The 12970-nt window shown below is 44.5% G+C and overlaps 1 protein-coding gene across 1 annotated transcript in view; it reads left to right on the top strand.

Annotated features, from left to right (window-relative positions):
* Positions 1-587: 587 nt before the first annotated feature.
* The window catches only part of LOC113407252 (putative tyrosine-protein phosphatase auxilin), a 71453-nt gene continuing 59070 nt past the window's right edge, over positions 588-12970 (top strand). Inside the window, exon 1 of the mRNA XM_026655544.1 lies at positions 588-810. Within this exon, the coding sequence (XP_026511329.1) occupies positions 588-810 (223 nt within the window). The remainder of the gene's footprint in view (positions 811-12970) is intronic.

Below are 12970 nucleotides of genomic sequence, written 5' to 3'. Positions count from 1 at the left end.
GATAATATAATATGGGGGGGTGTTACACACGTGAGACAGAATTTTCGAACAGAGGCCGCGAGCACTCTGGCCCTAAGACTGAAATCACCCTCCCTCAAACCCTTTTAAAACGGGGGGGGGGGGGGAGGCTTAAGAGGCTATTTTAGCCTTAGGCTGAGCCAGGCCGCCATTAGGCCTTTTCACCCACCCACTCCCCTGCCCTGCCGGGCGGGGGCCGCTGCCCTGCGTGCCCCTCCCCTCCCTGTCGGTGCCGCGCAGCCCAGGCCGCGAGAGGCAGGGCGCGGGCCGGGCCAGACGCCCCCTGGATTGCTTCCGGGCCCGGGCTCCAGACAGGCGCTGGCTCCCGGCCAGGGGCGCCGAGCCTGCGAGCACCGAGCGCTGGGCTGTGGCGGCCGCCGGGGAGCGCTGTGCTCAGGCCGCGCCGGTGGAGTCCCTGCGCCGAGCCGGGGAGCGGAGCCGGCGGCCCACGCCCAGCACACAGGGCCCTGCTAGGGCTGCTCCTGGCGGCCCCTCTGCCCCCGGGGAAGGCGAGGCGCGTGCGATTTCCCGCCCCTGCCCGCGCAGCCTCCCCCCCCTCGGACTCGCCCATGAGCCTGCTCGGGAGCTACCGCAAAAAGCCCAGCAATGACGGGTACGAATCTTTGCAGCTGGTGGAGAGCAACGGTGACTTCTGCGGGGGCAGCAAGGAGCGAGCCGGCGGCAGCAAGCAAGGGGTGATCCCGGCCGTGTTGGCCGCAGCCCGGAGCCCGGCCCGACACCAGCCGCAGCCGCAGCATCTGGACGGCAGCAGCAGCACCATGGACAGCTCAGGTAAGGGGCCTCCTTTCTCCCGCTTCCCCCCCAAGGGCCGACGTGTTAGAGACCCACCTGCCTGCTCCTCGCTGGGGCTGACTGAGCTGCCCCGGCCCAGCCAGGCGCTGGCAGGGAGGGGGATCTGGCTGCACGGGATGTGATCCTCACCCGGTGTCTAGGGAGAGGACACCCGAGATGGCAGGGTCCTGCAAATTTAAAGAGCTCTTCATTACCAGCCAATGAATAAACACAGCCCAGGTGCTGCTGCTGCTCTGTCCTGCTAATGGACGAGGGGGCTGCTGGGGCGGATGTATTGTTCCTGTGCGGGAAGCGGTTGCTGACACTTCTTATGGCAGGACATTTTTGAAACCGTAGCAAGAAAATGTACGTTCATCGGAATGTAATCCGTGCATTTCCCAGGCATGGTAAATCTTTTGAATGAGCCTGCTTAGGAGAGTAGGAGGGAGTTCATTATCTAAATGAGAAATGCATTGTGCTGTTGTGCAGCTAAATATACTGAATAGGAAACAACTATCCTGAAAAAAGAACAGGAGTACTTGTGGCACCTTAGAGACTAACAAATTTATTAGAGCATAAGCTTTCGTGGGCTACAACCCACTTCTTCGGATGTTGTAGCCCACGAAAGCTTATGCTCTAATAAATTTGTTAGGCTAGGTCTACACTACAGCGAACTTCCGACCTAAGATACGCAACTTCAGCTACGTGAATACCGTAGCTGAAGTTGCGTATTTTAAGTCGGCTTACCTGGCGGTGAGGACGCGGGAAAGTCGACCGCTGCCGCGCTGCCGCCGACTCCGCTACCGCCTCTTGTCGAGGTGGAGTTCCGGAGTCGACGGTAGAGCCATCAGGGATCGATTTTACCGCGTCCTCACGAGACGCGGTAAGTCGATCCCCGATAAACCGATTGCTACCCGCCGGATCGGCGGGTAGTGAAGACGTAGCCTTAGTCTCTAAGGTGCCACAAGTACTCCTGTTCTTTTTGCGGATACAGACTAACACGGCTGCTACTCTGAAAACTATCCTGAAGATGTTGATGCTATTTTGTAAGCATTGATTAACTAAACAATGGTGGAGTTACCTTTATAAGGCACCATGATCATGAGCCTGTATGGTAAGTGACAACAGAAGTCCTTTGTCCGGGCTAACAGCTTTCATAAGAGTAGTAACAACCTAGGTGGTTTGGGTGGTGGTCAGGTCATTCATAGATTCAATGCAATTTCAGAGAGATGGAAATCAGAAACACTTCTTGATAGTGTAAAATTAAAGGCAAATGACTATCATTGCAACTGTTTTCTTTGTAATTTCCCCCAAAGAGAAGAAAAGCTGTTGTGAAACCATCGGGAATCAATAAAAGGGGGAGAAATCCTGAATATAGTCTATTGATTTCTTTTGAAGTCATTTGGGAATCATTTTGTTCTAAAAACAACTTGTAGAATTAAATCGGATAAATTTTGATGCATGCTGCATGAACCTTTTTTTGTGTGTGTATGTGTTAAATCTTGCAATGGAGGAACCAGATGGCCCATGTGATTGGTAATAGGATATAGAGCCCTTCACCTCTAGGTCACATAGTCAAATTTGCCTGAGTCACTAGTGATTTGAACATACTTATCTGATGATGGCCTTTCAATGTCTGCAGAAATGAATTGGTTTCAGACCAGTTCCTAGTGGGCCAGGTGGTCACATCCCAATTACTACTCAGAGTCTTTTCAGAGAATTTTAAAGTGGAGACGTATATTGAGTAGTCGTAGAAGTACTCTTTTGAGCTCTATGGGTCCAATTTGATGTCTAAGCACTCTTAAAGGATGATATAGGGAAGTTTGCACTACCACAGTCTCCTTGAATACTTATTCTTTGGATGGGGAAGTTCAGTCCCAAGGCACACCTGTCAAACTAAGTCTGACACTCTACAAGTAATGAAAAGAATTTAATGTTAAAATATATTAAAATTTCTTCCTTGAGGAAAAGAATTCATGGCATAAGAAGTACCATACGGGGAAATAGTTACTTTTACGAACGTGTGGGGAAAGTTCAGGTTAAGTACGTTTTTTGCAAATGAATCATCTTTCTAGTTTCTAACCACCTCTCGCTCTGAGAGAACATAGAAATCTACTTTAATACTTGATAGTGTGATGTTGGTGCTAGACTTGCTTGCTAGACTCAGTATGTCAGCTGATGCTTATTCACAGTAGGTTGCTAAGTTCTAGCTATCTAGGTTCTCATATCTAGGCACCCATCTGAGACACTTGGAGGCTATGGACTACTTAATATATATTGTATTTTTGACATATTATTAAAGCAATTGGTCTTGGAGTTTATTAGAATAATAGAAATAGAAGGTAAGTGTGGCAGATGATAATATTTATATCTGGCCAGGTCTGGCAAATAGTGTATAGTAAATGCCAAATGGTGACCTTTGCTTAATGTTAGCTTGTATGTTACTTGAGTGTTCTTGCAATTGCTCTGCTGTTTGTTCAATTTTCATTATTTCCTCCCTCGGTAAAAACAAGTGTTCATGGTGGTGTTTACATAGTATTTTTCTATATAAAGGTATTAATGCAATCTTCAGCCATATCAAAAGTTCTACTGCTAAATATCAAGAGTCTCTGTGTGGTTAACTGTATAACTCCTACTATGAACTTCTAGAATTTGCATGCGCAAAATACATTGAATGATGAAGGGCTGTTTCCAGGACTTCTCCAACACTTCTGCATTACACTTGTGTTGTATTAGATTTTAATGGTTGAGAAATGTGATTAGCCTTTTTCACTTCCTTCCGCTCAGTCAGCTGTTCTCACTGGGAGTATCTTTTGCTGTTGTTACTCTGCCCCAGGCCTCCTGGTCGGGTCTGTTCACCCACCTCTCCCCATGCTCTGCCAAGTTCCTGCCCCTTTGAATGAGGTGTCTGCTCACCACATCCCCAGTGAAGCTGGAAGATGAGTGCCCCACCAACACCACAAAGGAGTCTTGGGGGAAAAACTGCAGAGAGGAACCAGCCAGACACCCCATCTTTTGGGGCAGGGACCTTTGGACATTCAGAGAACTTTCTACAGGTTTCACTGGACTTTCTCTGCCCTGTGCTGATTGATTTGCTGCGTGCTACAACCCTCTTCCTCTCCTACAGTCTCTTCACCGCAGCTTTATTCTACACCTGCCTCTCTTGTCCTCTTCTTATCTGTCCTGTCCCCCTCTCACCCTTCCTTCCCCCGCCCCCATTTAGATGATTCCCCTGACCTAAACCCCCATCCCTCCCAACAAATCATAGAACATGCAGTTTGGTGGCATCACATTGTTCACTCTGCTTGGGTGTTTTACCTCTTCCCCCACCTTGTGTCTGTCTTGTCTAGTTAGATTGTAAGTGCTTCAGGGCAAGAGTAATTTACTACTCTGTACAGCACCTAGCACATTAGGACCCCATTCTTGGTTGGCCCTTGAGCACTGTTGTAATTAGCATGATTAATAATATCCATTTGATGAATTTCAGAGGTACTGCAAGCAACTGTGTGTCTAGACAGTGCAACAACAATACTCTGTTTATATGCTATTGAAATTGGCTTATGGGATTTCTTGATAGTGATTTGTCTCTGCTAAAAATGAAACCATTTTTGGATGGATGGAGTATTCTCAGCAAGATCAGGAATACTGGATCAACTGTGATATTCTGCTTAAAACTTGATGTCCATTTCTTCCACCTGGTCTTCCCAATTAAACATTTTATGCTTACAAATGAGAGATTTTATCAGTTGTAGTCTACAGTAAATACATACATATATAATTTAGCTAATCTGCAGAATAAAACAAGTTTTAAGAGCTGAAACTACCTCTCAGGTGTGCATGTGGTTCCCATTGACTTCCACTGGGGAGTTGCTCATGAATGTAAGGACATAATTTGGTTTTAAAGCTGTACAAATGCGGATGGGTAGGTGGGTGAAATTAGCTAGTCCTACAAGACAAAGACAGTAAACCTAACCTAGTAAAACGTGTTATCAAAGGGAGCACACAGCAAAAGTGTCAAGATAATCTCCTTTCTTAGTAATCTGTATAAAACTTCCAGTTGTGATGTGGGGCAGTGTCACAAGATGGTTAGGGTCAGAACAGGCCAGTGTAGCCGACAGCCAGTCCCAGACACCTAAATGCTGCAAGAAGTGATGTTGGTGATTCAGGTTTCTCTCTAAACCAATGCCTTATCATGGTGTTAAGGAAAATTGTTCTGTGCTTTTTTTTTTTTTTTTTTTTTGGATGAGAGAAAGTGATTCCTGATTTATTTTTTTATATGGATTACATATTGTATATTCAGAATATACAATATATAATCCATGATGGGGTCTTCTGGCCAGATTATAACTCATTTACTTTCTACCGACATGACTTTCCCCTGGCTTTTCAACAGGATACAATATTCTTCACTTCCCATGTTAAATTATGTTTAGCGTTAGTGTTGGTAAGCTGGTTCTGGAACAGTTGCCATATTTCTGTCACGGAGTTGGCTGTATTTGGGTGGTGGGAAAAGTGATCCCTCAGTGTAGCTTTAAATTGTCAGGCATCTTGGGGCTGTTCAGATTACAAGATGCCAAGAATGCAATGACTTGACATGTTTGATTGAGACAGTTGTTACTGCACCTCTGTCCTGCATGTCTTTGGCTGCAGTGAAAGACTGGGGACCTGATACTTCACTGCATCATGTCGCTTCTGCACTAGTGGAACTCCACCGAAGAACCATTCTGTAAAACTGGAGTAACAGCGGGGAATCAGGCCCTTCACCTCTTTGCTGTATCAGTACATTTGAAAGAAGTTTCCAGAGTCAAATAGCAACCCCTCCTATTAAGCCAGACTTACACCAGTGGCTGAGGAGAAATCGTTGCTGCTCTCCTGCAGGTGTTCCAATGGGGAAAGGCAGCTTTAAAATCTGTCTGGAGCTCCATAGGAGTCTCATTGATGGAGGCTTAATGAGCACATTTTCCAGTTGACCTACTCTGGATCCCTCTTAGGCAAGCAATACCCACTTTGGGGGCTGCACTCGCTGGTTACTGGTAGCCTGTACCACCTGCACTCCTGGTGCACTAGGGTGCTGGAGTTTGGGTTCCTCTGGCCGTGAAGTGAACTGGACCCATAATTTTGATGCTGTTATGTTGCTGGTAGTGTTTCTTAGTGTTACATTTAAGAATGCTCTTCACTGTGTCAATAGTACATTAATAAAGTGCCAGTTACATTACACAAGGAAAACTCAGAGGAGAAAATAGTGCCAGAAATTGGGGCATAACCTAGGATTGGCTATATGGTTCCAATGTAAATACCAACACTTCATGACATAGATGGGTTTGGGTTTGATCAAACTCTGGCTTTCACTTGATTTGGGGTTGTTTTAGGTTTGCCAGTTATAACATATTGTCTTCTCAAGTCATATAAGATTAAAGGGACTTGTTTGTGCATAGAAGGAGGAGGAGTGCCCAGAGACCGACAGTGTGAAATATAAACAGATGTACAAAATATATTCCTTTTATTCCAGGTAGGCACTGTATGTTATTTCTGTTCTGTGAAGAAAATGTTGTTTAAGATTCGCATTTTGACAACATTAAATTTAAGGTAGCTTCATTACTCTAGAAGCATAGGAAAGTGTAGATGTAGATACGTTATAAAGTAATTAGGGAACTGAGGGTGGTGAGGGATTATGGTGAAGACATAACATTGGGAATTCTGGATCAGAACCTCAGCTGGTGTAGTAAAGTCAGTGCAGTTGTGCTAACTTATCCCAACTCAAAATATGGCCCTCTAGTTAAAAAACAAAACAAAAAAGATACTAAACCTTTTTTGGATGGTACTTAAAGATTGAAAGTAGGTCTAAACATTGGCTTGCAATCCTATAAATAACTCCTTGCAATAAAAATAACCAAACCTTTAGGCTGTATTCTAACTTCCCAGATACTTATGCAGGTAGAATGAAAGAATACCTTTTTTTAAATTTTTTTTGAAGGATTAAGTTAACTAAAACCATATTTTCGCATATCTGGGGGGAAAAATCACTTTTAGGCATATAGATATGGTGTGTGGGTATGTGTGTGTGTGTGTGTGTATATATATATATATATATGTATATATATAATTACAAAATGTAATATGACTAGAATGGGAGATTTTAACTAAAGTAAGTCATGTTTTGATCTGAACATCCCCTTCCATTGATTCTGTAGCATGTAAATGTGTTTGGTCCAAGCCCCGCAACATCGTGTTAGCACATGAAAACAAGAGACGACCTGACTGGTCTGTGTCCATTGTCCAAGCTGAGTGAAATGGAGAAAGTTCCTGTTTGAATAATTTAAGATGTTAGTAATACAAGGTAGGGAATTTGTTTTATTTAAATAATTTGAACTTCGTTTCTCTCTGACACGACATAAGACATGAAATTTTAACATTCTGGTTCAAATTGCAATTGTGTGGACTTTACTTTTTGTTTTGATTAAGTAGGAATGCAAAGGTATAAATGACCCACAGTAATGCTGAACATTTACTGGTAGGATTCATGGATTTAGCTCATAGTTTCATAATTTTTGTTCTCAGTCATTATATTCCAGATAGGACTGGTATCAGTGCTTATTAAGATTGACCAACATTTTCCATTATGAGACCCTGTGTTCAGTTGCATATAACTTTGCCAAACTTTAATTGTTTCAGCTGAAACTTTCCATGCTGGGTATCTGAATTTTTTCAAGAAAATTTAAGGCAAAATGGTCCAGTTATTGCCAAGAACAAGGCTAGGGGAGAAAACACTGTTTTGCTCATATTTTTTAAAAAATACATCTTGAGCTCTTTTCTTTGACCAGCCCTACCACACCTATGCTTTGGAGCAGGGATTTGAAATATGGCTGGTCTTTGTATCAGGGATATGGTTTTTGCTGTCCCTGTGAAAATCTGCCCAAATTTGGCCAATTTATAAGTCTTTGAAAAAAAAATCTTAGTTGCACATGCTCAGTAGAGAATTGCTAATGCTAAAAGATTCCATCGTCACTGAGCATGCTCCAGCCCTTCACCGCTCCTAGGGCTGACCAGACAGTGCATGTGTTAGTGAGAAATGTGTGTGATCCTGTAACTAAAAACTGTATCATATTGTATTTGTATATGTACCAGGGGGCCAAATTACAGCTGCATACTTTGATTAGAAAATCATCCCAGACTACCACCACTACAAGACTTCCTTATGTCATTTTAATAGGTTCACTGCTTATCTTTGTTCAAGAATAATCTGAAAGACCAACCTCCAGAGAGGAATCTTAGGCTATGGCTACACTACAGAGCTTACAGCAGCGCAGCTGAACTTATACGGATGTAAGAGGTAGTGTGTACACAGCCTTAGGCTATGTCTAAGAAATTAGGTCGATTCAATAGAAGTCGATTTTTTTAGAAATCGATTTGATACAGTTGATTGTGTGTGTCCCCACTAAGCGCATTAAGTCGGCGGTGTGCGTCCACAGTACCGAGGCTAGCATCGACTTTCAGAGCGTTGCATTGTGGTAGCTATCCCACAGTTCCCGCAGTCTCCGCCGCCCATTGGAATTCTGGGTTGAGCTCCCAATGCCTGATGGATCAAAAACATTGTCGCGGGTGGTTCTGGGTACATGTCGTCAGGCCCCCCTCCCTCCCTCCCTCCGTGAAAGCAACGTCAAAAAATCGTTTCTCACCTTTTTTCCTGGGTTACCCGTGCAGACGACATACCACGGCAAACATGGAGCCCGCTCAGCTCACTGTCACCATATGTCTCCTGGGTGCTGCTGGCAGACGCGGTACTGCAGTGCTACACAGCAACATCCCCTTGCCTTGCCTTGTGGACGGTACAATACGACTGCTAGCTGCCGTCGTCGTCCCGTGGGTGCTCCTGGCCAACCTCGGTTAGGTTGGTCAGGGGCGCGTGGGCAGACATGGGTGTTCCCGGCCGGCCTCGGTGAGGTCGGTCGGGGGCGCCTGGACAAAAATGGGAATGACTCCAGGTCATTCTCTTCTTTAAGTTTCGTCTAATGGAGATTCAGTCCTACCTGGAATATCATGCCAGCTGAAGGCTTCTGCCTCAGGCTGCTCTCCCAGCCGGCAGCACCGCGCGGTTGCACCTACCCCAGCCTACCCCTTGCTCCCATGGCTCATGAAGCCTGGACAGTAGTAAGGAGCAGTTCAACTATAGGCTGAGCAAGTGCATAATGGTGATAGAATGTGCCTTTGGACGTTTAAAAGCTCGCTGGCACAGTTTACTGACTCGGTTAGACCTCAGTGAAACCAATATTCCCATCGTTATTACTGCTTGCTGTGTGCTCCACAATATCTGTGAGAGTAAGGGGGAGACATTTATGGCGGGGTGGGAGGTTGAGGCAGATCGCCTGGCCTCTGATTACGCGCAGCTAGACACCAGGACGGTTAGAAGAGCACAGCAGGGTGCGCTGTGCATCAGAGAAGCTTTGAAAACCAGTTTCATGACTGGCCAGGCTACGGTCTGAAAGTTCTGTTTGTTACTCCTTGATGAAAACCCGCCCCCTTGGTTGACTCTTCTTCCCTGTAAGCCAACCGCCCTCCCCTCCCCCATTTGATCTCCGCTTGCAAAGGCAATAAAGTCATTGTTGTTTCAAATTCATGCATTCTTTATTAATTCGTCACACAAATGGGGGGATAACTGCCAAGGTAGCCCGGGAGGGGTGGGGGAGGAGGGAAGCATTCCCTAGAATGGCATGCAGTTCATCATAGAAGCGGCATGTCTGGGGCTCTGACCCGGAGCGGCCGTTTGCCTCTCTGGTTTTTTGGTAGGCTTCACGTGGCACTGCTGCGGGTCCCTGTTATAACCTCTGTCCTTCATACCCTTGGACATTTTTTCAAATATTCCAGCATTTCGTCTTTTGGAATGGAGTTCGGATAGCACGCATTTGCAATCAGATGCAGTACCTCCCATTCGGTCCATGCTGGAGCTCTTTTGCGATTCTGAAACTCCATGGTCACCTGTGCTGATGAGATCTGCACGGTCACCTGTGCTGATCAGCTCGCCACACTGGCCAAACAGGAAATTAAATTCAAAAGTTCGTGAGGCTTTTCCGGTCTACCTGGCCAGTGCATCTGAGTTAAGAGTGCTGTCCAGAGTGGTCACAATGGAGCACTCTGGGATAGCTCCCGGAGGCCAATACCGTCGAATTGCGTTCACACTACCCCAAATTCGACCCAGCAGGGTCGATTTCAGTGCTAATCCCCTCGTCGGGGAGGAGTACAGAAATCAATTTTAAGAGCCCTTTAAGTCGACAAAAATGGTTTCGTCGTGTGGACGGGTGCAGGGTTAAATCGATCTAATGCTGCTAAATTCGACCTAAACTCGTAGTGTAGACCAGGGCTTAGAGTGGACTGAATTTAGAACGAGGACAAAAAAGGCAAAATTAGTAATGGAAGATTTGAGCAAAAGCGGAAAGAGACAGAAAATATAAAACAAATACAGAAAATAATAATACCTGATACGGAATATGGAGAAGAGTTTATGGGTGGCTGAAAGTGGTTAGAGAATGAGGAATAGGCAATGGAGGAATAAGATGAACTTCTTGTTTCCGCTGTGACGTGTAGTAATGCTCTCTCGCACTAACAAGCTGAATATTGAAAGAAAATGAGTGTTTGGTTAAACACACAAATATGAAAGTAACAGTAAGAACACGCTTAATAAAACTAATGAAATTGCTGTTCACATTGGTCTTGTACAGTGTTCTTAAATTATTCATAATCTGAAAATTATCTAAAATCCATTGGAAGTATAAAGTCAGGATTTCTTTAACTGTTTTAAATTTGCATACCCACAAATCTAAACTTTGTGTGTTGGTGCTTACCCCGACTGAGTCAGGAGAGAGACGTCTCCATATCACTGGCAATGAGGTAGAGGATCTCTCAGACAATGTCTGCTTTGTTTTGTGTCTCTGCATTTGTAAAAGAGAAGGTTCCATTTCATAAGCCTCTTTGTTTTGAACACTGAATAGCATGGCCTGATTCTTCTTGCATGTGATGTGGCAGTAGCTTTACATGCTGTTTTTTCTCAGTTTTAGTTTTAGTGTAAACTTTAAAAACAAGTTTCATGGCTTTGCCAAGTTTCAGCATTTAATCACTTTGACTGCCAACACATTTTGCTCATCATAATGTAAATTTCACAAACAAGGAAAATCTTTCATTTGGTATAAATAAACGTGAATGACCAATGGGGAAGGCGGGGGGAGAGGGGAATTGCTCACAGTGCAGATGTTTTGCTCAGGTCACTTGTAACACTGGGTTATTTTGTACCCTTAAAATATATCTGCTTGTTGTTGTTAAGGAATATTGTTTAGACAACGAGGCAAACTTGTAAAGTTCTGAAGAAACAGCAGTAATATTTCCTAGAGTTCTCAAAAATGTCATGAAGTTTATATGTAGGCAGTCTGATTATAAAACCTTAAGGCTTTACTCATAAAAAATTACTTATGTGGTCATTCTGTGTTGGTTTTATAAATTTGTATACAAATGTAAGGATTATTCTTGGAATTTGTAGTGCTGTATGTTTACATGAGCTGGTGGGGGACGACGACTTGAAATTGAAAGAAACTGAAGAAAAATTACACGTGGAATTTAATTGCTAGAATATTCACATGTAGCACTTTTCATTGGTAGATTTCCAAGTGCCTTACAAAGGAGAGCAGTATCATTATCCCCATGTTACAGGTGGGGATATCGAGACACAGAGAGGGGAAAGTGACTTGCCAAAGGTCATCTAGTAGATCACTGGCAATGCCAGGACTAGAACCCAGGTCTCCTGACTTCCAGTCCATTGCTCTAGCCACTAGGACTTACTGTCTAGGAGTGGACATAGCCTTTCTGTACATTAGCAGTGACCGCATAATAAACAAAGCTCATTCCTGCAAGTATTGACGATTTCTCTCTGAGTCTCTATTACAATGCATTGTCCTGCATGGCAAGAGCCTGCAGCAATGCTCTGCACCTTTCAATTTATACATGGCCACCATGGCCAGTACTTCTTCAACTTCTTATGCACAGAATAATGTGTTACTGTAGTCAAGAGCTCTATTTTAGTTACTCACATAGCCCCCATTACCGTAATATCTAAGTGCCTTGCAATTTTTTAATGCTTTTATCTGCACAACACTCCTGTGAGGGATCCTGTTCTCCCTTTCAGGCAGAGTCATGCATGCCCCTACAGGAGAGAATAAGGCCCAACAACTTTCCAAAAGGAGCTACATTATTTGTAAAAGTAGACTGTCCTGGAACTTGCCTTTGCAATCATTGAAACCATTTGGGACATATATAAAGTCTGGAGGCAGTTTCTGCCTGATGTGCACAAAACTCCAGATAAAAGGTGTAGCCAAAACATGGGTGTTACAAGTTTCGTAAAATCAGTATTTGGACAAAATATTTAAATTGATGTAAATGCTAGGGATGAGTGTGCAAGTCACTTATTAATACTGCCTCATTTGAGTGAGCAGCATTCCTGGAGGCTGGGCGATCCCTGACTTTGGGTTTTTTAAACTAACACCTGTCAGGGATAGTCTAATCCCACTTCAGTGTGGGGGGATGGACTGGGTGACCTCCAGAGGTCCTTACAGCCCTGCATTTCTGTGACTATAGATAATTCACACAGGACGTAAAGAAATGCCTCTTGTTTGAAAATGAGAGTTGGGTGAATCTCCCTTTTTGGACGTGTGTGTGGGGAAAGGTTATACAAACAGGAACAGTAAAAGTTGTGGGGTGTGTGGAAGAGGAGATAAGCTTGGCACACGTCCTGGAAGGCTACACCTGCACTTGTGACTGTACACCATTACACGTGCCTTGATGTGTCATGTCCTCCCTATTACCCATATCTAAAACCCTGAAGCATGATCCTGAATGATAGCACACAGAACAAAAGCTACATGCATGAGGGGTGTGGGTAGGTACGTGCCTCTGCTGTGGCATGGCCCCATATCAGTCCTGTAGTGCAGTATGGACATGGCCAATGGGTGTGTGCCAGGTCATGGGTATCGATAGTCCTCCAGGGCTATTCCCACAATGCACTCATCCCTTTACATACTGCCTGACCCTTACCCAAAGGCATAAAGGTCCCAGACTCGATCCTCCCGCCTTCCATTGCTGGGGTAGTAGCAACCTGCGCTGAGCACTTCAGATCAGTTCT

The sequence above is a fragment of the Terrapene carolina genome, unplaced genomic scaffold, assembly GCF_002925995.2.
Source record: "Terrapene carolina triunguis isolate 2854851 unplaced genomic scaffold, T_m_triunguis-2.0 Scaffold210, whole genome shotgun sequence".
Lineage (NCBI taxonomy): Eukaryota > Metazoa > Chordata > Testudines > Emydidae > Terrapene > Terrapene triunguis.
The sequence above is the reverse complement of the archived record's forward strand: the minus strand, read 5'-3'. Positions and strand labels throughout refer to the sequence as shown.